The sequence below is a fragment of the Beta vulgaris genome, chromosome 8 (assembly GCF_026745355.1).
Source record: "Beta vulgaris subsp. vulgaris cultivar EL10 chromosome 8, EL10.2, whole genome shotgun sequence".
In the NCBI taxonomy this organism is placed as follows: domain Eukaryota; kingdom Viridiplantae; phylum Streptophyta; class Magnoliopsida; order Caryophyllales; family Amaranthaceae; genus Beta; species Beta vulgaris.
Genome location: NC_079209.1, coordinates 36,202,451 through 36,227,683, shown reverse-complemented (window position 1 = coordinate 36,227,683; position 25,233 = coordinate 36,202,451). Strand labels below are relative to the sequence as shown.

At 39.2% G+C, this 25,233-nt stretch overlaps 1 protein-coding gene across 1 annotated transcript; it reads right to left on the bottom strand.

Annotated features, from left to right (window-relative positions):
* Positions 1 to 23,144: 23,144 nt before the first annotated feature.
* Positions 23,145 to 24,341, bottom strand: LOC130589899 (uncharacterized). Its single transcript, XM_057391530.1, has one exon. The coding sequence runs from the start codon at positions 24,339 to 24,341 to the stop codon at positions 23,145 to 23,147; it is 1,197 nt and encodes a 398-aa protein (XP_057247513.1).
* Between the last annotated feature and the right edge of the window lie 892 nt (positions 24,342 to 25,233).

Sequence of the window (25,233 nt, the reverse complement as noted above, 5' to 3'; positions counted from 1 at the left end):
TTCTCCATGAAAACTAAGGAAAGCATTCGAGATATGTTTTACTCGTTTTACTAACATTATTAATGAGTTAGCTTCTCTTGGAAAGTTTATTTCATCTGAGGAACAGGTTCGAAAGGTTCTTAGGAGTCTTCCTAAGTACAAATGGATGGTTAAAGTCACTGCTCTACAAGAAACAAAAGACTTCACTAAGTTCAACTTAGAACAGCTGGCAGGGTCACTTATGACTCATGAGCTTCACCTTGATACTGAATATGGTGAAAGCTCCAAATCAAAATCCATTGCTCTCAAAGCAGATGATGAAGATGATTCGGACTCAGAAGAAGAAGAAGCAGCCCTCATGGTTCGAAAATTTCGAAAGATGTATAGGAACATGAAGAATGGGAACTTCAAAGGTAAAACTAAGAAATTTCCACAAAAAGTTACGTTTTTTTCTACACATACAATTCACCCCCCCTCTTGTAGTGTTCCTAGGGAAATAACAATTGGTATCAGAGCTAGAACTCACGAAAGATAGGATACCCTATTGAGAAAAAGATCCAAGGAACAATGAATACCACCGAGAAACTTGAGGAAGGTTACTCTACGCAAAGGTCTCCCATGTTCAATGGGAAGTTCTACTCCTACTGGAAGAACCGAATGGAGATATTCATCAAGACTGAAAACTACCAGGTATGGAGAGTCATTGAAGTTGGTGATTTCGAGGTCACAACTACAAATGACAAAAATGAGGTAATTCTGAAAGCCTTCTCTGAATATGACAAAGCCGATTTTGAAAAAATGGAAGTAAATGCCATGGTTGTTAAATTGTTGCATTGCGGACTTGGACCCCATGAACATAATAAGATCATGTGATGCAAATCTGCAAAGCAAGTATGGGACTTACTAGAAGTAACCCACGAAGGAACTAATGAAGTCAAAAGATCTAAAATTGATTTACTAATGAATCAACATGAACTGTTCTTCATGAAGACTAAGGGAAGTATTCAAGAGATGTTTACTCGTTTCACTAACATTATTAATGAGTTAGCTTCTCTTGGAAAGTTTATTTCATCAGAGGAACATGTTCGAAAGGTTCTTAGGAGTCTTCCTAAGGATAGATGGATGGCTAAGGTCACTGCTTTACAAGAAACAAAAGATTTCACTAAGTTCAATTTGAAACAGCTGGCTGGGTCACTTATGACTCATGAGCTTCACCTTGACACTGAGTATGGTGAAAGCTCCAAGTCAAAGTCCATTGCTCTCAAAGTAGATGATGAAGATGACTCTGACTCAGAAGAAGAGGAAGCAACACTCATGGTTTGAAAATTTCGAAAGATGTACAGGAACATGAAAAATAGGAACTTTTTAAAGGTAAGACTAAAAAGTTTTCTAACAAAGCTGCTTGTCATAAATGTGGAAGTACAGATCACTTCATCAAGGAATATTCACTTTGGGAAAATGAAAAAACCAAAGAAAGGAATAAGGAACGCTTTGCTGAAAGGAACAAGGAATCAAAGACACCTTTCTTTAAGGCAAACGTTCAAAAGGCAAGGATAGCTGCTTGGGGAGATTCAGAGATGGAAGAGGAAGAAGAACAACAAATTGAAACAACTTCAAATCTTTGCCTCATGGCAAACATTGATGAAAAAGAAGATGAAGAGAATGTTGAGGTAAGCCAACATGGACTTGAGTCAGACCTAGATTGCAAAACTAGGGCTGAAGTATATGATCTTCTTTATGATGCAATTCTTGAATGTAGAGATGAACGTGAAAAACGTGAACAAACTGAACAAGCTCTTAAGGTCTGCAAAGAACACATAGAATGGGTTAAGAAAATAAGAACAGATGTTGAAACTAGATTCTTTGATTTGTTTGACAAAAACTTAAAAATCAAAGAATATTATGAAAGTGTGAAAAATGAAAATTATCTAATCAATTTAGAAATTTCACACTTGAAGGAGTTTGTCCCAGTTCTAAGTTCCTTTGATATTAGATCAACCTCTTTAAAAGGATACAGATCTGAGATCGAAAATTTGAATAAACAAAAAACTGTTTTGAAGGAACATATTTGTAATCTTAAGAAGGAACTGGTTGTTGCAAGGAATAGAGGCAAAACAATGGCCGTTCCTAAGTGGGTTGAGAAACCACAGACTAAGAGAAAAGAAGGTATTGGTTTTGAAAACTACAAGAAAAGGAACAAGACCAAGAAATATGTTGACCTACCTAGCGATAAATTCTTTATGTATTGTGGAAAGATAGGTCATTACATAAACCAATGTCAACTAAAAACTGAGATGATTGGCAAAAATGTGAAGATAAGTAACAAAAAATGGGTTGTCAAATCAAGTCCTAGTTAAGAACAGGAACCCACGAAAGAAGGGGTTCCTACAACTAACAATTAGTTGATTTTTGTAGGTTGGAGTAAGGGGGAACAACACATGGTATCTTGATAGTGGTTGTTCCAAGCATATGACAGGAGATAAAACTAAGTTTCTCTCACTCTCAACCTACGTAGGTGGAAGTGTGACATTTGGTGATAATGAGAAAGGTAACATAGTTGCCATGGGCAAGGTTGGTAAGTCACCATCACACTCCATTGAGAATGTATTTTTAGTTGAAGGTCTAAAACATAATCTATTGAGTATTTCCCAATTCTGTGATAAGGGAAATGTTGTCGAATTTAATAATGAAAAATGCTTGATCATTAACATTAAAACTAAGAAAGTTATCTTGGAAGGAACAAGGAAAGCGACCACATATATTGTGGATCTTGATCTTGTTCCTAAAAACAACTTAACATGTCTCAGTGTAATTGAAGATGATTCACTCCCTTGACATAAGCGTCTAGGACATGCTAGCTTCTCATTACTTGACAAACTTAGATAAAAAAATCTCTTCTTGAGATTACCATCTATAAAATTTAATATTGATCAAATTTGTGATGCATGTGCTCGAGGAAAGCAAGTTAGAACCTCTTTCAAATCTAAAACTATAGCAAGCACCACTAAACCATTAGAACTAATTCATATGGATTTAAGTGGACCAATGAGAATTCAAAGTAAAAGTGGAAAGAGGTATGTATTAGTTATTGTCGATGATTACTCTAGGTATACATGGGTTATTTTTCTCTCTAGTAAAGATGAGACTTATGATGAGTTCCTTGTCTTTGCTAAAAGAGTTCAACATTTGAGTGGTCATAAAATAATGCATATTAGATCCGATCATGGTAAAGAGTTTGAAAATTATAAATTTGATGACTTAAGCAGAGATAATGACATGGATCATAATTTTTCTTCCCCTTGGACACCACAACAAAATAGTGTTGTAGAAAGGAAAAATAGAACTTTGGAAGAAATGTCTATAACTATGTTAATTGCTAGCTAGTGAACTTCCAAGGAACTTTTGGGCTGAAGTTGTTAACACTTCTTGTCACATAATTAATCGTGTCATGATGAGACCTATCATAAACAAAACTCCTTATGAGCTTTACTTTGGAAAGAAACGCAATATCAATTATTTTAGAACATTTGGCTGCAAATATTTTTTTCATAATAATGGGAAAGATAATCTTGAAAAATTTGATGCAAGGAGTGATGAAGCAATATTCTTAGGATACTCATTACATAGTAAAGCTTATAGAGTTTACAATAAAAGAACTATGTGTGTCGAAAAAAGTATTCACATAATCTTTGGTGAAACTGACAAATTCAATCCAAGCATACAGGTTGATGACTATGAGATTGGGTTGGTACAACCAAGTGAGAAAAATGCAGATTCAAATGAAGAAGAAGAAGTAAAAGAGGAAAGGAACGAAGAAAATGAAAATAATCACAACACTGATGTTCCTGTTCCTCAAGGTGAAGGAGTTGTTCCTGTTCCTCAAGATCGACGAAGGAACTGAGTCTACTATGGCTAACAGAGGAACAACCGATCATAGCTCCTCATCTACTCAAGGAACTCATGAGGAACAACATGTTCCTATAAGAGAGTTTCAACCAAAATCTTGGAGACAACAAAAGTCACATCCAATGGAACTCATAATCAGTGACATATCAAAAGGTACGCAAACTAGATCTCAGTTAAGGAATTTTTGTGCATTTCATGCATTCCTATCAATGATGGAACCACGAAATCATGAAGAAGCCCTAACTGACTCTCATTGGATCATTGCAATGCAAGCTGAATTAAATGAGTTCGAAAGAAACAAGGTATGACAGCTAGTTCCTTCTTCTAAACAACAAAAAGTAATTGGCTTAAAATGGGTGTTTAGAAATAAACTAGATGAGTATGGAACCATTGTCAGGAACAAAGCTAGACTTGTAGTAAAAGGTTATAATCAACAAGAAGGAATAGACTATGAAGAAACCTTTGCTCCTGTAGCTAGATTAGAAGCCATTAGAATTCTAATTGCATTTGCTGCTTATATGTGATTTAAATTATATCAAATGGATGTTAAGTGTGCATTTCTGAATGGCTATTGTTATGGCTGAAATTTTTCACAGGATGACATTGACGCAATAACATGATGACGCGATGACATGATGCCATCTGACATGGTGACGTAATGACTATGATTTGAAGACGCAACAGAGAACGCAAGACTGGAGCTAAGCATTAAGTATTAACGGTTTTGCTAAATAAGGAAGGAGCATAATGAGGCATAAAATCAGCCGTAGAGAAGCAAGGATTATGACGTTGGAGCATAAATGATAAAGATCTCCCATGATTAACAAACTGGAGTTAATGTAATAATTAGAGAGTTTATTATGTATTCGTTGGAAAAAGCCAAAGAGAAAAGAAGGCATACAAAAGGGAGAGAAGGGGGGATTAGTCATTTTTTTATGCAATATTGTGAGAAGTAAGCTAGAGAGAAATATTTCTGTAACGATTGTCACTTGCTAAGGAAGACAGTCAACTATAGTAGATTTGTTGATCTCCATCCACCCGCGGTTTTTACCCATCTTCATTGGGGTTTTCTGCGTCACCATTTACGTGTGTTCATCCCCTTTGATCCCTACTGCATTCGTTTATTGCATATTCTTAAACAAAATCTGGTTAAATCGTCCCAAGTTTTAATTTTGTCGTAAGTGATAAATTTTAGCATAAACAATTTGGCGCCCACCTGACCATCTGCTGTTCAAAATCCATCAAATGGGAGAAACACCTAACCTCGAGGAAATGCAGAGACAATATGAACAGATGAGAGCAGAAATGCTCGAAATGAAGCAAGCCAATGAGCGGCTAGCTACCGACTTCACGACATCGCAAGAGAGAATCCAAAAATTACAGGAAGAGTTAGCATTGTCCAAAGCTTCGAAGGTCCGACGTCGCGCTAATCTGAACGACATCCCTTTCATGGGGAACCTTTCTGAGTCAGATAATGAGGAGCCTTAAAATGACGAAGAGCCCGATGATGAAGAGCCCTTAAACAATGAAGAGAACGACCATGTCGAAGGAGAAGCGAATCTTATGGCAAAGCGCATGGTCCAGATCGAAAAGCAGAATAAGTGCTTAATGAAGCTCATGTCCCAGCTCCCCGGGGCTCCGACGCCAGGCATCATGGAGCATCCAGACGGTTATGCGGAGTCACCCTTCGTCGAAAGGATCGCAAGAGCCGTGCTTCCCAAGAAGCTCAATCTGCCTACCCTCGTTGCTAATTATGATGGTTCAACTGATCCAGGCGAGCATGTCGCCCAATACAAGCAACGGATGTGGCAAGCGTCAATTCCTTGGCATTTGGTAGAGGCTTGCATGTGCAAGTCTCTTGGAGCCACGCTTACCGGTCCCGCTCTCAAGTGGCTCGGATCCCTCAGGCCAGGGAGCATTGGCAATTTTCCTACCCTAGTCAATAAGTTCTATGAGAAGTTTGAAGGCAGTCGTAGCCTGGAAAAGCAGACGAGCGACCTATATGGCGTCGTCCAAGGGCCTAAAGAATCTGTTCGCGATTATTATAATCGCTTTAATAAAGAAATGATTAGCATTAAAGATCTTGATACTAAGACTGCTATTGAATGTTTCAGGAAAGGATTAATCTTGCGATCAAAGCTATACAACCGTCAGACAAAGTATCTGTGCCAGACGTTCGAGGAAGTCAAGTCGCGAGCACTAGCACAGATGAGACTGGAGGAGGACGATGCCATCCTTAACACCATATTAACATGACGTGCACCAGAGACTGCTGCTGACCGGAAGGCTTTCGTCCCCAAGAAGAATAATTGGCGAAGCCACCCATATGGTCGCTCAAATCAGGTAAACAATGGTACTAACGTTGTCGAGAAATGCAGGTAGTGACGCAAGGACGGAGTCGTCGACCTTCCCAGATCTAGACACTTACGGATTCTCCGTCGATGTCGGAGGCTCGTAAATGCCTTATCCAAAATCGGAGCACCCGTCCGTTGGCCAAAGAAGAGTGACCGACCGGAAGCGCAAAAAGATCAAACAAGGTGGTGTCAGTTCCATCATGACCATGGCCATAAGATGGAAGAATGCATTGCGTTGCGACGAGAGGTCGCGTTCATGCTTAATGAGGGGCACCTTAAAGACGTCTTAAGCGACAAAGGTAAAGCATCCTTCAGGAGAAGTACCGCGCAGTCTGACCCTCCTGCGTCGCCCACGCACGTAAAAGTAATCAATGTTATTTCTGGTGGGTCTGATGTATGTGGACTAACGTATTCCGCAGCCAAAAGGCTAGCAAGAGAGGGCACTCCCTCGTCCGCCGTTTTTAAATCTTGCAGGTCAGCAGAAGAACGTAAGCTCGAAGCAATGGCAATAACCTTTGATGACGACGACGTCTGCGACGTAGAACATCACCATGGACTAGTCATATCCCTGACTGTCAGTAATTGCTTGTTGAAGCGGGTGTTAGTCGACGGGGGCAGCTCATCCAACATAATATTCAAAAGCGCCCTCAAAGGTATGGGTTTGTGCGATAAAGATATTACTAAAAAATCTACTGTTTTGGTAGGATTCGGTGGAGAGGACTAACATACTGTCGGAGAGGTCACATTGCCAACGTTAGCTAAAGGCGTCAACCTGCCGACCAGATTCAACGTTGTGGATTGCCCGTCCGCGTATAACATCATTCTCGGCACTCTATGGATACACAAGATGAAGGTCGTCCCCTCAACCTATCACCAATCGCTGAAGTTTCTAACTAAGTGGGGCGTCCAAGATATAAAGGGCGAGCTGGAATCTGCAAGAGAATGCTATAGTTCGTCGCTCAAGCCCCCAAAGGCGTCTATCTAGCAATTAAAGGATGGGTCAGCGCCCGACGCGCCCAGCGAGCAGGACGTAGATGAAGTGATGCTCGATCCATCCATCCCCGATCATGTCGTTCGAATCGGAGCGACGCTGTCGCAAGAAATACGAGGTTAGTTAGTCGATTTTTTGAAAGCTAACCAAGATTGTTTTGCTTGGTCCCATGAGGATATGACAGGAATCAGTCCTGACGTCATCACGCATAAACTCAACGTCGACCCGGTCACAAGCTCGTAAAGCAAAAAAGACGCAAATTCGCACCTGAAAGGAATCAAGTCATCAATGACGAGGTTCAAAAGCTGATCGACACCGGAAAGATCCATGAGGTAAAGTATCCAGATTGGCTAGCCAATGTCGTGGTGGTCAGCAAAAAGAACGGGAAGTGGAGAGTCTGCATTGACGTCACAGACTTGAATAAAGCATGTCCCAAGGATCCGTTCCCTTTCCCTCATATAGACGCAATGGTCGACGCGACGGTAGGCCACGAGCTTTTAACGTTCATGGACGCATATTCTGGGTACAACAAAATATTGATGCATCCAGACGATCAGGAAAAGACCGCATTTGTCACTGATAAAGGTATATATTGCTATAAGGTTATGCCTTTTGGTTTGAAAAATGCAGGTGGCACCTATCAACGATTGGTCAACCAAATGTTTAAAGACCAACTGGGCGACACCATGGAAGTATATATAGATGATATGATCGTCAAATCCAAGCAAGCAGGCGATCACATCCAGCATTTGTCGGAGACTTTCCATGTCCTGCGAAGGTATGGCATGAAATTAAATCCCACTAAATGCACATTTGGAGTGTCTGGAGGAAAGTTCTTAGGGTATGTCGTTACGCAACGAGGAATTGAAGCCAGCCCGGATCAAATAAAAGCTATTATCAATATTCAATCTCCACGGAGCGTCAAGGAGGTGCAAAAGTTGACCGGTCGTGTAGCCACGCTGAATCGCTTCACATCCCGTTCGTCTGAAAAATGCCATCTATTTTATGACATCCTAAGGAAGAATAAGGGCTTCGACTAGTCGCAACAACATGAAGACGTGCTAAAAAAAAAAAATTCTGATTTCGAAATTTTTTTTTTTAAAAAAAAAGATAATAATCTGATTTAATAAATAAAAACAATTTCATAAAAAAATTTGATTTATTATGATTTTACTTTATATTTCAGAATTTTATATTTATAAAATCTTATTATAACAAAATTAATTTTATAAAATAGTTATAAAAATTTGGGATATTACATCTACTCTCCCTTAAAAGAAAGTTCGTCCTCGAACTTTAACGTTATCGTTCGCTACTAATATGCAAACAAAAAGTTAGTATCACATTCTACCCCCTTAAAGAGTTTCGTCCCCGAAACTCAAGCGTACCTGCTGAAAAAGTTCGGGATATCGGTTTTTCATATCATCTTCGGCTTCCCAAGTAGCCTCTTCAGAAGTTTGACTTGACCATAACACCTTGACTAGTTTTACCGCCTTGTTCCGGTACTTCTCTTTTTGGTGTCAAAGGTCCTAACTGGGGTTGTTCAAAAGATAAGGTCTCATCTAGTTCAATGGTTTTAGGTTGAATGATATGGATAGGATCATGGACATATTTTCGAAGTTGAGACACATGAAAGACATTATGAACATGAGCTAACTCCATTGGTAAGGCAATTTATAAGCTACTTCCCCAATTCGCTCCAAGATCTCATATGGTCTAATGTAACGCAGACTTTCTTTTCCTAACTTTTCAACGGATAAACTAGCTATGAAAGAACGAGACGCCCTAGAATCAAAAAGCATGTAAGCAGGGTTAGAGTTTACGAGGAAAGTACCCATCACAACATTGGCGTTGGTGTTGCTTCATTCCGGTTCATAACATAGATTCTCCCATTGTTGTCTTGAGCACCATTTCCATTGTTGTTCTGATTGTTGTTTCCTCCATTTGCTCGATTGTTATTCTGACCATTATGCTGAGTATTATCCCTCCTTGAGCATTCGAAGCCTGACTGGGAGTTGTTATTGTTATAGGGGCGGTTGTTGTTGTTCTGGTTCTGATTAGGTCCATGACCATTCTTATTCCCCTCATTGTTCCCATTTTGTCCATTATTCTGACGCTTGGGACACTGATTAGCCTTATGCCCTTTCTCTCCACAAGCATAACAAGTTATTGGGTCTCCTTGACAGGTAATATGGGTGGCTTTTGTTACATTTCCTACAAGTAGGATTTTGGGTACAGGATTCTTGCTGGTTTGATCTCTCCTGACTTTGGTAATTGCTACGGTTCCCTAGATAATTACCACCACTATTATTATGATCATTGCCCCCATTACTATCGTTACCCCCATATCTAGGTTTCTTGTCATTTCCATGGTCATTCTGGTTGTTAGGTGGGTCTTTTCTCTTATTCCTCCCCATAACTTCCTCTTCACGCCTCAAAATCCTCTCAATATTAGAAGCCTTAGCATAAGCCTCCTGAAAAGTTGCAGAAGTTGCTCCCAAGTCTGGTCTGAATTCTAAATGCTAACCATCCTCAAACTTTTGAGCCTTGGCTCTCTCATCTGGCACAACATTAGGAAAATCTAGCTAACTCATTAACTTTTGGGCATACTCTTCACAGACATAGTACCTCCCTGGTTAAATCTAGTGAACTCATTGTATTTCTGCTCCTAATATGTTCAGGGAAAAACCTATCCTTAATAGCAACCTTAAAACATCCAATTAAAGTTTTCCTGAGCTCTAACAATAGGTCCTTGACTCTCCCACCAAGTGTCTGCATCCTCCCTCAAATAAAAGGTAGCTTGTCTACTTTTTGAGCTTCAGGTGTCCCGTAGCAGTAATAACTTATCAAAGTCTCTTAGCCAGTTCTCTAAGAGTAAGGGATCTTCCTTTCCTACAAAGATTGGAGGTTTAAGGGTTGCTAACTTCTTTGCCATAGCAGCTTGTGGGTCCTCTCCACCATTATTCCCTAATTGGTTTTGCAACACTAAACCCATACGTTGCGAAAGTTGTTCAAGAGATCTCAGTCTCTCAAGCAGTTGTTAGGGGTTTCAGCCATTTGTTCAAAAGTCCTCCTACGAGATCTAGTGTATACTTGATAGTTTGCATACAATCCTGCACATTAGCATTGGTATTACTACATCTATTCACCCATACATGGTCTTGCACATCGTTTTATTTACTCAATACAAACTTTCATCATAAGAAAATTACATGACTCAACCAAAACTATATTTCATCATAACATTTCAAGACAACTTTGCATGCTTCCATAACATAATTTGACAAGTAAGCAATAATTTTACAACAAGAACTTAAACTCTATTCAACTCAAAATAAAATAGTCAAGTAATAAATTCCTAATAAAAACACATATAGGAACTTAGAGAATTTTTATTATAAATATAAATTTCTAAATCCTATGGTCGGTCATCCGAGCGCAACATGTTCTTGTAGTTACAACATCTAAACAATAGAACGAAAAGAAACAATTAATAAGCACCTGAAATAAGTGCTTTCACATTAAGGCACATAAACCCTTTTCGATCCTACTCTCACAATTTATTTCAATGTTTATTATTTAATTTATTAATATTTATATTATTTAACCTAGACTCTAATTATTTACACATTTTATTAACTCCTAATTTATATTATTTATTATAACCTAAGCTCTGATACCAATTTGTAACACCCCAAAACTTTGTTCTAAAATTTTTAAAATATTCCTTTCATTAAAATATCTGACCAAACCTTTAGGGTGTTACCCCGCGCATCTATTGTTCAAAATAAATGCAAGGCTAATTATTAGAAATAAAAATGTAACTACAAACCAAAGTATCAAAATAAACCAACTAAGTTGTCTAATTTAAACCAATTTAAAACTAAACAATCCAAATAATAGCATTGCAATGTTTATTAAACTAGGTGAACTTAAAACTAGAAATTCACTCATACCTGCAACGTAGTCCATTTCACCAACCTGCACAATATAAATAGGAAGAGAACAAAGGAAAACAAAAACACAAAAATTAGCGAAAGCTAAGTAATTACAACTCCATCCCGTAAAATAATAATAGTTATATTTTAAAAATAATTTTTATAACGTACATACAAATATAATACAATGCAGACAAGTATCATAAAACAGACATGTATAACGTAATACAAACAGGATATAACACACTTTAATAATTTAAATACTCCAAGTTTATTGATTCACACAACATCAAATTTAATTATTAGAGGGGAATCGAACGTCAGTAGGCCGGGACTAATCCCAGTAACCACCTACTTCAACATGGGTCGTCACCCAATAATTTAAGAGCAATGGCCAATATCATTTTGCAGAACGTCCCTAGTGTGCACACCCCTCACTAATTTAATGGGTATCCGCAATGCGCACCAATAGTATTAGGAGGAAGACAATAAAGAGTTGTAACAGAATAAACATTAAGTATTGTTCATCACCTATGGAGGATCCAAGTCCACAGGATAATTCCCTCAATATTATTTCCACTTTACGTGATTAATATATTTTAATAGTTATGGCACATCAAATATCACATTAACATTAACATGAACGTGTTTAGTTCAAATAATATTTTCACAACTTAGCCACTTAATAAAATTATAATAATAATAACGTCGATAATTTATAGTAACCATTAAGTCCATTATTAGAGTCTCATAGAGTTACAATATATATCAACTTATAATATCGTTCGTTACATCATTAACACACTAGTTATACCCATTAAGTACATTATCAATATTAGTATAATTTTAATACGATGGTATAATTAGGTAAATAAAAAAAATCCAAGTTCATAACAATAATACTAGTAGATACATATATATTATACGCAGGGATAATAGTACTATATATAGTAATAATAATAATTTTAGTCGTAGCAAGTACTATACTATTCCTGTCACATAATATACATCTAACATAAACATAGAATCACATAACCACATGTATTACACATAGCACATACAATTCCTAACGGGTTCTAGTGGTTGATGGACATTGTGAATTACCTCGCACGCGTCCCAAGTATAGCAATATCAACTAAAAGTCGCCTTTTACGAAGTTTCCGTCTACAACAAATAATATTACCTAAAGTTAGTCACTTGATATAATATCCCGAAAAATAATTAACCAAAGTTTATAAAATTAATAATTAACAAATTAAATAACCAAAGTTAGAAAGATAAAAAGAGAGGCCGAAAAATTCAAAAAGAATTTATTTGTAAAACGTGACAGCAATGTCACACATCTTGGAAGGAATTTTTTTTTTTTTTTTTAGTAAAAGCCTTTTCATGTTGACAACAAAGTCACAAATCCCACGTGACTTTGTTGTACACATTACAACCCTTTTTTTTTGTTTTTAAAAGAATAACAAAAGTGATTACAACAGTAAGGAGCAAAGCTCCTCTTGCAAGCTGTGACGAGAACCAGAAGAAAGAGAGGAAAGAAAAAAAGAAAAAGAAGAAAGAAGAAAGAAGAAGAAGACCGGCATCATACACCGGCCAAGTCACCGGAATTGTGGGGTTGAGTTTAAAATTTTATTTTATTTTATTTTTTTTGGTTGAAACCTTCGAAATACAACAATGGTGATTCTAGATCTGAAATTTAGAGCTTACCAAAAAGGTGAAGAAAGTGTATTACGGGGAGATTTTTGGGTGTTTAGGGTATATATATATGTATAAATCTAGGGTTTTAATTAAAAGATAAGTATTCAGAATTTTCTTTTCTCTCTATCTTTTTTTTTTAAACGGAAAATCTAATTTAAACAAAAGATAATAATCTGATTTAATAAATAAAAACAGTTTCATAAAAAAATCTGATTTATTATGATTTTACTTTATATTTCAGAATTTTATATTTATAAAATCTTATCATAACAAAATTAATTTTATAAAATAGTTATAAAAATTTGGGATATTACACGTAGGAAGTGTCCGCCTCGGTTTGAGAAAGGTATATGGTGATCAATACACTACAACGACAAGATCGAGTACAAGTAGTGTGAATTCGGCAGCGTCAGTATATGTGGAGGCTATGAAAGCTGCAATTCGGGAGGAGCTCAGAGAGGAGATGACACAAAATTTCAACGTCATTTTGGAGCAAATGGGTTTACAGACACTTTTGCTGCATTCAAGAAGGGTAGCGTTATTACACCTAGCCAGCCTGATCCAGCTGTAGTACCCGAGTTGAAGGTAATCACTTAATCCCTTTGCTTTGTTAAACAACTATTGTTCTTAAATGCATGAAATTCTTACTATATATATGTTGTTTCATAGACTAACTATAAATAGAGTTTTGTTTAAGGAAGAGACGCCATGGGAACTATTAGCTCGAGGAGATGGTTATGATAGTTTTATTCTCGTAGCTTATGGCCATGCACAACCCCCTAGTGATCGAGTACGATTGCATAACCAGTTAGTGGATGATAATCACTATGTGGTCAGCCTCAAAGAGATTGTGTCTGGTTTCGAAGAATTACCTCTTCCGTTGCCGAAGCTAGAAGTTGGTCTGCAGTCACTAAATGATGCCCTTGGCAATTATGTTCTATGGCTGCATGCATTCGTGCGGTTTTCAGATGAGGTACAATGATTAACACACACACACACACGCACACACGCGCACACACACACACACACACACACACACACACACACACACACACCACACACACACACACACACACACACACACACACACACACACAACACACACACACACATATATATATATATATATATGCGTGTTTTCTTTTATAGTTCCTATGATTGTCAGTAATATCTTTACTATTAACTAATTAATGGGTTTCGGGGAAGGCCAACTTACATGACAGGAATAGAAAGAAGGCATGTTCACCTGATGAATGCCAATGTGATGAAGGTGAACGAAATGTGGTGAAGGAAAAGGTTTTTATGACAAAGAATCCACTTATTATCGATCCAGAGGTGGTGCGAGGCCTTAGTACTCCATGCTATTGGTTACATGAGTGCGCTAGCGATTTAACCGATGATAGTACAATTGAGGTTCCTTTGGGGGAGCAACAATTTCACTACTTTGAGGACTCATCGACATTCATTTCTAAGGTTGATATTAAAGAATTGATGTGAGGTAGAGTTAAATGTTTGCATGATATAAACATTCATGAGGTAATACATAAGTATATAAATTAAATATACATATACATATGCCTTAAGTAGTTTTCAATTCAACTTCCATAATAAGTAAGTTTTCTTTTAATCAGTATGATTTCTCAGGTTATTATACAAAGAATTGATTGCAACATCTAGTGATGAGTCAATGTTAGGTTGGTTATGTCCAAACATAATACGAGATGACAATTACTTACAAAACAAAGCCGAAGTGAAAGATGGCGAGGCCTAAGTCGTATCGGCTAACGCGCAAATAAATCAATACTACCCTACACAAACGTAGTATAAGGAAGTAAGGTTCGAATCCACGGAGAAGGAGGGTTTGGTAAGGTTAAACATGTGTTGTGGTAACAATGGGGGGGGGGAGTTTCACTTAAAAGTATAACTAAGAAGGACTAAGAAAACGGAAATCGAATAATAGACAAATACTTGGCAATCAATCTTAACAACCAATTCAAACTTTGATCATAGAACAACTCAATTCCTATAATTACTTGAATGACCTATTGCGAATCAACATATTCAATCTCCTCTAACTTAGTGGTAAGATTAAGCGAGCGCTCTAATCCAATCCTTAACGGTTTAACAACCTAGTCCAAGCGTTCTAGATTCAATTAAACAATTAAATAACAACTAAGGAGATGTCAATAGGATAAACTTGCATTCATACAAGCGGTCAAACACAAGTTTATGAGATGATTCTTCTCATGTACAACTATCCAAAAGCATGTGATAATTGAGCACAAAACTACCAATTCTAGATAATCTCAAAGCAGACAATTATCTAGATAGCAAAAATTGTAAAGAAACCACAAGTTATATGATCAGATTAACTCAAAGTACACAACAATCTAGCATAAAGAATATGAAGAATCATCAAACATTCAAGCAAATATAAGGTAAAGATTGAACTCACAAAATGGATGAAAAGGTTGCTCCAATTGATTTACCAAGTTAGGAAATTAGTTCCTCATAATCCAAATAATCACTACAACTTTTCTTTTTAATTGTTCTTTCTAAAAAACAGATGCCAAACTCAATCACAACACAAAAGACTAACTAATGTTTTAATCCGCAAAACAGAGGAAACGAAACGTCGTTTCCTTACTACAGGGGTCCGCGACCGCGGAGATTAGGTCCGCGCCCGTGGAGGTGGTCCGCGACCGCGTTGGAGTCGCGGAGTAGCTCACGGCGAATTCTTTTGTTTTTCCTCCGAAATTCGTCGCGACCGCAGTCCCTAGCCCCGCGACCGCGGAGAATGCCGGTACAACTTCCTTCTTCTTTCCTTGGATGCTTCCTCAATTGATTAACATTTCTTCCCATCTTTGTTTCCTTGCCACTTAAATGCACTTTGTTGACTTATTCCACTTATACACTTGACTTTGTGACTTGGCATTTTCTTCAATAGCACATTGTTACAATTGGACCCTCTCACCAACATAATAGAAATTAAAGAACTCAAATACCAATTGTTGAGAAAGAGTACAAAATCATACCAAAATATGTTCAAGACCACACAAAAATAGCCAAATAAGTACTGAAAAATGTCATATGAACATGGCATATCAAATTCCCCCATGCTTAGACCTTTACTCGTCCTCGAGTAAAATCCTAACTCCTATCTATCTCCAAGGTCTATCAAGAAAAGCATGGCAAAATTCACACAAAAATCCAATCCTAACACCACTACTCCAATCAAAAGCGAATAAATGATGAATCGCAACTAGCTAAAGTTTGAGCGGAAGTAACCTCAACGCACCAAAACTCTAGCCATCTTATCGCTCCACAATCCACAAGGATAGTTAACTTGGGGTGGAAATGACCTCAACACACCCAAGCTAACTTACACATCAAACCAAAGAACAAGGGGGCTAACATGACCTAAGTTCCCCCAAGCTCAACTCACACACTACTCCCTCAAAATAAAGCCTTGGTTTGGAATAACACCGTCAAACCAAGAGCTTACCTCTTTAAACCTCCGACTCCCCTTATGACTTCCAAGATGAAAAACAAGAGGCTTTCTAACCTACCACCATCTAAACCACAACCTCCTTATTTCAACCATGAGTGACCTACCCAAACGCCGCTTCAAACACCCCTCATATGCCACCACTCCGAAAAATAAGTGACATCCGAGTCCTCTCCTTTTGCCTAGCGCCCTTCCGGGTTTTCACCTAGCCACTCATTTTTTTCTGCTTTTTTTTTTTTGTTCTTTTTTTTCTTCTCTTTTTCTTTTTTTTTTTTAATACAATGAAGATGAAAGAAAGACAAATATTTACAATATAAACACATCATGATAACTCCTCTCCCCATGCTTAAAGGACACATTGTCCCCAATGTGTAAGAAAATCAAAAGATCAAGCAAGAGGGAGAAACAAACCTCTAGGGATCACCGCTATCGGAGGCACCGGAGCCAGATGCTCCACCAGGGAAATCACCATATGGAACATAACTACCACCATACACTGCTGAAAGAAAGCATCAAATGCCTCATGTAGCCCATGGTAGCATTACCCTGAGGTAAGAGCCTGCAACTGTTCCTCGATAGAGGAAAGCCTACTTCCTCTCCTTGCTCCATCTCCATATCATAATCCCCATCACCTCTCATCATCCTCATCCATCTCATCCAAAATCCCACCACCTACCTCGGGCCTTATAAAGAAATCAGCCACAGTGGGGCCAAAAGGAAACTGTGCCCAAGGAAGGAAAATAAAACCATCACCACAGTGTATCTGAAAAGGGGGGCCATCAGAACTCTTCAACATGTTCATCTTCAACAATGTGCGGGCATTAAACAAGAGAAACTTATCAGCCACCGGGTCACAAGCATTATTAGGAGGATAACCCAACGCGTAATCAAATGTGTAATCATACCTCCCATGCTTAGGTGGCCACCCAATTTGGTTCGCACATCAATGCAAGACTTAAGCCAAAGGTCGCCCAATCCGAAATACCAACACTACCCGGAAGCAAGGCACGAAGATAGCACATCTCTAATTGGTTCAATTTCCCGTCTCACCCTTGCAAAGATAGTCATGCCTAGGAAGTAAGCAGCCATGCGTAGACCAGGTGACGGATACTACTAATCTTCTCACCACCACTGCTAAGGGTAACCAGAAATGCGATACCAAAAGGTACCAACCTCCTCAGACGGAACACCCATGGGACAAAAGGGTTTCGCTTGAGGGAGCGACCCAACCAAAAGCCTCTCTAACTTGGCTCATAAATATCACGACCTCGATCATGCATCCTAAACCGAATACGGTTGCCCCTATGCTTCACCAAGGTAAGGGATAAAAACTTCATAAACACACCTCTTATAAGTGCGAGGTGTATAATAAAGCATGCCAACAATCCAGCTCTACCCATCATCCTCTAAATCCATCTAAAAGCCCAACTGAGCCAAGAAATTAGTGTCAATAAACTTGGTACATGGACAACTCGTTTTGATCGACAAAGATTTCTCCAAGTCACCTTTTGCTCCCTAAGTCAGTTAAACCCATAGTGTCAATCATCACCTCACTACACAGGTTCCTCATGACCTCAGGCTCATTGGAACTTTGGTACGACCACGCTTTCTCACCATTATAGCAACCACAAATCTTACCAACACAACCAGGTAAGTCAAACACTAATTCCACCCTCAACTTCTCAATTTAAACTCCCAACAAGTCACTCCAAAATTCACAAATTCAATCCTCAATAATGTCCACACAACCACAAACAGGACTAAAAACACAACAATCCACCACAATCTCAACAATAACAACCACAACGAAAAAATGAAGGCAACTTCCAAAAAGAGAGTGAAGAATTGAAGTTTTACCTTATGGAAGAATCAATAGAGTGGTTGAAAGTACCCAAGTGAGAACAACACCCCAAGAATGCTCCTTGCTCTTTAATTGCCCAAAACTCCAAGAATAAAAAACCCCCAAATTTAGGGTTTCAAAGATTTTGTAAAAAGATGAGAAAAGTGGAGATTTTTGAAGAGATTGAGTGGGAAATGAGATGAGAGAGTGAGAAAAGGGATTGAAGAGTGAAAGAGAAATTTGAGTGAAAGAATTGAAGAGAATGAAAGGGGATAGATTTGTGAAGGGAAAGTGAGAAGAGAGAGAGAGGTCAAATTGAGAGGAGGAAGGAGAAAAAAAAAGGCGAAAAAAAAACAACCTGGCGGAAATACGCGGTCCGCGACCGCGGAGAAAAGGTCCGCGCCCCGGAGCGTTCGCGATCCGGCAGGTCGCGGAGTTGCTTGCGGCTCTTTTTTTATTTTAACTTGAACCAGGGCCGCGCCCGCGGGTTTGACGCGCCCGCGGATGCTGCACGCCCGCGTCAGCCCGCGAAATGCTCTCGGCAAAACCTCAAATCGTACTTTCCTTCTTTCTTTTTTTTTTTTTTTTTTTTGAAATAACACCCTTCCTACTCCCTTATTTGCCCAAATGTCACCTACAAAAGTCAAAAACAGAAACACCAAAACACACAAAAACCAAACATAACAATTATCTAAAATAAATCAAATACACGGGTTGCCCCGAGAAGCGCTTAGTTTAAAGTCGGAAGCTCGACATCATGCAAGCACAAAAAGTTTACTCATAGCGAGGGCATAGAGTTCCAAAAACTCTACATCCTCCACTTTCGCAATTCAAAGTAAGGCTTAAGCCTTTGGCCATTCACTTTGAAAACACTATCCGTACTCAAACTTCGGATATCAACTGCACCATGAGGGTAGACTTTAACAACTACAAAAGGACCATCCCAACGGGATCGAAGCTTACCCGGAAATAATCTCAAGCGGGATTGGTAGAGAAGTACTTGTCACCCACCTTGAATCTTTCCGCATAATCATTTTGTCATGCCAAGCTTTTTGTCTTCTCCTTGTAGATGGCTGCATTCTCATAGGACTCTCGGCGGATTTCCTCCAACTCTTGCAACTGAAGCTTCCTATGGTCTCCGGCTCCATCAAAGCGCATATTCAATTGCTTGATTGCCCAATAAGCTCTATGCTCTAACTCCACAGGCAAATGACACGTTACCGAAAACCAACCATATGGAGACATGCCAATAGGGTCTTGTAGGCAGTCCGATAAGCCACAATGCATCTTCAAGACGGGAACTCCAATCCTTGCGGGTGGGATTCACGGTCTTTTCCAAAATAGACTTAACTTCCCTATTAGACACCTCGGCTTGACCATTTGTTTGAGGATGGTAGGGTGTTGAAACCTTGTGAGTAACTCCATACTTCCTCATCAAAGCTTCAATGGTCCGATTGCAAAAATGAGTGCCTTGATCACTAACATACCGGGTACACCAAACGAGAGAAAATTTGTGACTTCACAAAACCTGCCACAACTTTAGCATCGTTAGTCTTGTGGCCTTCGCTTCCACCCACTTGGAAACGTAGTCCACCGCAAGGAGAATGTAAAGATTTCCACTAGAGTTGGGAAATGGGCCCATGAAATCAATGCCCCACACATCGAAATTTCACAATAGAGAAGAGAATTTGGGGCATTTCATTCCGTTGGGAGATATTCCCAACTCTTTGACACTTGTCACAAACTTTACAAAAAGATAGGCATCACGAAAAAGCTTGGCCAAAAGAATCCACAATCAAGTACCTTTCGCCCTTCTCTTGCCCCAAAATGCCCACCACATGCATGAGAATGACAAAATCAAGAATAGAGGCTACCTCACTTTCCGGAATGCATCTCCGACAATTTGATCGGCACAATGTCTCCAAAGGTATGGATCATCCCAAACATAGTATCTTGCATCACTTCGTAGCTTATCCTTTTGCATCTTAGTAAACCTGGGGGAAACTCATGAGAAACAAGAAAATTCACAATGTTAGCAAACCAAGGAGGACATCACGGATGAAAACAAGGTTTCATCCGGAAACTCTCCAAGAATAGCCTCTGAGAGTGGGGTTTGTCCTCATCATGGACAAGACGGCTCAAATGATCAGCCACAAGATTTTCAACTCCTTTCTTGTCTTTAATCTCCACCTCAAATCACTAAGAAGCAAAACCCACCGTATGAGGCGGGGTTTGGCTTCTTTCTTTCCATCAAGTATCTAATAGCTCGTGGTCGGTGTACACAATGACCTTGGTCCCAAGCAAGTAGGACCGAATTTTTCAATCGCAAAAACAACAGCTAACATTTCTTTTTCCGTGGTGGTATATTTCTTTGGCCCATTCAATGTCATAGATGCATAATGTATTACATGAGACCTCTACCACTCTTTTGACCCAAAACAGCCCCCACGGCATAATCACTTGCATCACACATTATCTCAAAAGGGGAGACAAAGGGGGCTTGAATGACAGGGGCAGAAGTAAGTCTCTCTTCTTAAGAGTCAAAGGCCTTCTTACAAGCATCATCAAACACAAAATCAACATCCTTTTGCAACAACTTGCACAAAGGAGAGACACCTTAGAAAAATTTTTATAAACCGCGGTAAAAACGCATGACCAAGGAAAGACCTAATTTCACGACACTAGTGGGGTAGGGAAGGATTGAATCACGATCTATTGCTTTATCACCTCTATCCCCTAGATGAAACAACATGCCCCAACACTATGCCTTGCTCAACCATGAAATGACATTTCTCAGAATTTAACACAAGATGAGACTCAATACAACGTTTCAAGACAAGGACAAATGGTACAAGCATTGGTCAAAAGAGTCACCATAACGGTGAAATCATCCATGAAAACCTCTAGAAATCCCCCACAAAGTCAGAGAAAAATACTTACCATACACCTTGAAAGGTGGCAGGGGCATTACAAAGTCCAAAAGGCATGCGCCGATACGCAAAGGTGCCAAAGGGACATGTAAATGTTGTCTTTTCCTGGTCCTCCGGAGCAATGGGCACTTGAAAATAGCCTGAGTACCCATCAAGGAAACAATAGAAAGCCCTCCCTGCAAGTCGCTCAAGCATTTGGTCAATAAAAGGAAGGGGAAAATGATCTTTCTAGTTACCAAGTTCAAACGGCGATAATCAATACATACCCTCCACCCGGTTTGAGTTCGGGTGGGTACCATTTCGCCATTTGCATTAGGAATCACTGTGACACCACCTTTCTTTGGCACCACTTGCGTAGGACTTACCCATTTACTATCGGAGATGGGGTAAATAATACCCATTTGACACAACTTTATTACCTCCTTCTTTACCACCTCCATCATGGGTGGGTTCAAACGCCTTTGAGGTTGCCTCACCGGCTTAGCTTCATCTTCCAACAAGATCCTATGCATACATGTGGATGGGCTAATGCCATGGATGTCGGCAATTGACCACCCAATCGCTGTCGAATGCTCCTTGAGCACCTCCACCAACTTGCTCTCTTGTTCCAAGGTCAACTTGTTGGAAATGATAACTGGCAAGGTCTCTTTCTCACCTAAGAAGACATACTTCAAATGCTCCGGTAGAGTTTTGAGCTCAACATCGGGGGCCTGCACAACAGAAGGAAGCGGTCTTGTGCTAGGCACAGTAAGTGGCATGGGCTTATAGTTTGAAGGATTCAAAGGAAGTTTGGAAAGCTCATTCAATTCAACAACATTTTAAGCACATTATCTGGCAAACAAAACTCCAAAGAATCAGCATTCAAACTAAAGTCCAAAACACTTTGCAAATCATCATCACGTAAGACATCGAACACACCTTGAACACATGGCTCAAACACATCAATGGCACAAAGAGAGTGATCCTCAATGTTAGGGTACCTCATGGCATCATACATATTAAACTCAATGATTTGACCATCAAACTGCATCGCCAAAGAACCGGTGTCACAATCAATCTTAGTCTTTGCCGTTTTCAAGAACGGCCTCCCTAAAAGAATAGGGGCCGAATGCTTATCATGCTTCATATCAATCACATAAAAATCCGCAGGAAAAGTCAACTTATCAACTACCACAAGAACATCTTCAACTACACCTCTAGGAATGGAAGTGGATCTATCCGCAAGTTGGATAACAACATTGGTAGGAAGCAAATCACCAAGTGTCAAAGACTCATACAAAGAATAACGAAGCACATTGATGGAGGCTCCTAAATCTAACATGGCCCTATCAATCTTAGTATCACCAAGAGTTATAGGAATAGTGATGCCCGGATCATCACATTTCTTTGGCATTCTCTTTTGGAAACAGCGACACATGTTCACTAACCTTAACCGTTTGTTTTCCTTTAACATTACTTTTCCCCTTAATTGAACACATCTCCTTTAACCACTTAGCATACAAAGGCACAGTCTTAATCAATTGAAACAAAGGAATATTCACATTACATTGGCTAAATGTTTCATAAATATCCTTAGATACATCAAGCTTACGATTGTCCTTAAGTGCATCAGGAAAAGGGGGTGTCGGTTTGTAATCCGGGAAAGATTTTACCTCTTGGTGAGAGCTAGGACTCACCACTTTTTCCACATCTTTGGGAGGAGTAAGAACTCCACCTCCTCATCTTCAACTCTTGTCTTCTCTTCCACAACCTTACCTTTTCGGACGCATGATCAATAAGCTCCTTGCCACTCCTTAATGTCACAACACTCACATTCTTCTTGGGGTTCACCTCGGTTTGAGATGGCAATTTTCCAGAATTTTGGGCTTCAAGCCTATTCGTGACACTAGACATTTGGCCCACTTGTGTTTCCAAGTTGTAAATGCTTGACTTGGTCTCTTGTTGAAATTGCACCATATTGGACTGCATGGTAGTCACATTCTTAGTCAAAGCTTTGATCATATCCTCTGTGGACATTGAGTTAGAACTAGATGATTCCCTTGAGGTTGATATGGTTGCTTGAACGGAGGAGGTCGATTTCCTTGTTGAAAATTTTGGTTCCCTTGAAAATTTTGATTCCCTTGCTTGTAACTGAAAGCCGGATGATCTTTCCACCCGGGATTGTATGAATTTGAATAGGGATCATACTTTCTATTCCCTTGATATCCCAAAGCATTCACCTCTTGAGTGTCTTTTTGCAAGGTTGGGCAAGCATCGGTAGGATGACCGGTATTGGAGCAAATTCCACAAGCTTTCACTTGTTGAGGGTTTTTACTCATCATGAATTGCCGGAACATATTCTTAAGGTCGGAAACCTCCGACTCCAAAGATGAATTAGAACTTGCAGCTTTAACACCCCGGGTAGCATTCCTCTTAGAATAGGTGCGAGAACTCTCAGCAAACTCACTTATGAGTTCCATGGCTTGTTGTGGGGTCTTGTTATCAATGTTACCCCCATAAGCAGCATTCACCATCCTTCTTTCATCTGGAAGGAGCCCAGCAACTAAGTACAGTACAAGATCCTTCTCGGCAAAACCATGGTAAGGACAACAAGCAACGAGCCTCTTAAACCTCTCTAAGTAGTCATAAAGAAGCTCATCATAACCTTGCTCAATGTTGCTAATGGCCCTCTTAAGCTCATTCAACTTGCTTGAAGGAAAGAACTTCTCCAAGAAAGCTTGCTTCATCCCTCTCCATGTGTTGATACTGTTGGGGCTTAGATGATAGAACCAATCATTAGCCTTATCCTTCAATGAAAAAGGAAAGGCCCGCAGTTTGATTTGATCCTCCGTGACACCCCGTGGTTGCATACTAGTACAAACAGCATGGAATTCCGCAAGATGCTTGATTGGATCTTCTCCATTTAAACCATGGAAGCTTGGCAGTAAATGAACCAGACCCGACTTCAACTCAAAAGTAACATTCTCCCCAAACTCTGGATATTGGATGGCCAATGGGGCCTGGTCCAGATTAGGAGCAGAAAGCTCCCTCAATGTCGGATCAGCTCTAGGCGGCATCTCTTCTTCCTCAATACCAATATAATAAGGCAACTCCCGGAAGTGATCCCGAATTTCCTTTCTCAACCGATAGAGTGTCCTTTCGATCTCTGAATCAAAAAACAAAGCTCCTTGATTAGTAGAACGGGTGTGAACCATATGGAAGGTTCACACACCAAAAATCAGAAACAAACACACAAATAAACAACCCAAACACGCAGCCTTCCCCGGCAACGGCGCCAAATTTGGCGAGCCAAATTTGGCGAGGCCTAAGTCGTATCGGCTAACGCGCAAATAAATCAATACTACCCTACACAAACGTAGTATAAGGAAGTAAGGTTCGAATCCACGGAGAAGGAGGGTTTGGTAAGGTTAAACGTGTGTTGTGGTAACAATGGGGGGGGTTCACTTAAAAGTATAACTAAGAAGGACTAAGCAAACGAAAATCGAATAATAGACAAATACTTGGCAATCAATCTTAACAACCAATTCAAACTTTGATCATAGAACAACTCAATTCTTATAATTACTTGAATGACCTATTGTGAATCAACAGATTCAATCTCCTCTAACTTAGTGGTAAGATTAAGCGAGCGCTCTAATCCAATCCTTAACGGTTTAACAACCTAGTCCAAGCGTTCTAGATTCAATTAAACAATTAAATAACAACTAAGGAGATGTCAATAGGATAAACTTGCATTCACACAAGCGGTCAAACACAAGTTTATGAGATGATTCTTCTCATGCACAACTATCCAAAAGCATGTGATAATTGAGCACAAAACTACCAATTCTAGATAATCTCAAAGCAGACAATTATCTAGATAGCAAAGATTGTAAAGAAACCAAAAGTTAAATGATCAGATTAACTCAAAGTACACAACAATCTAGCATAAAGAATATGAAGAATCATCAAACATTCAAGCAAATATAAGGTAAAGATTGAACTCACAAAATGGATGAAAAGATTGCTCAAATTGATTTACCAAGTTAGGAAATTAGTTCCTCATAATCCAAAATAATCACTACAACTTTTCTTTTTAATTGTTCT

Excerpts from the sequence above, each read along its gene's own strand:
- LOC130589899 (XM_057391530.1), bottom strand. The coding sequence starts at position 24,341 with ATGGTTCACACCCGTTCTACTAATCAAGGAGCTTTGTTTTTTGATTCA.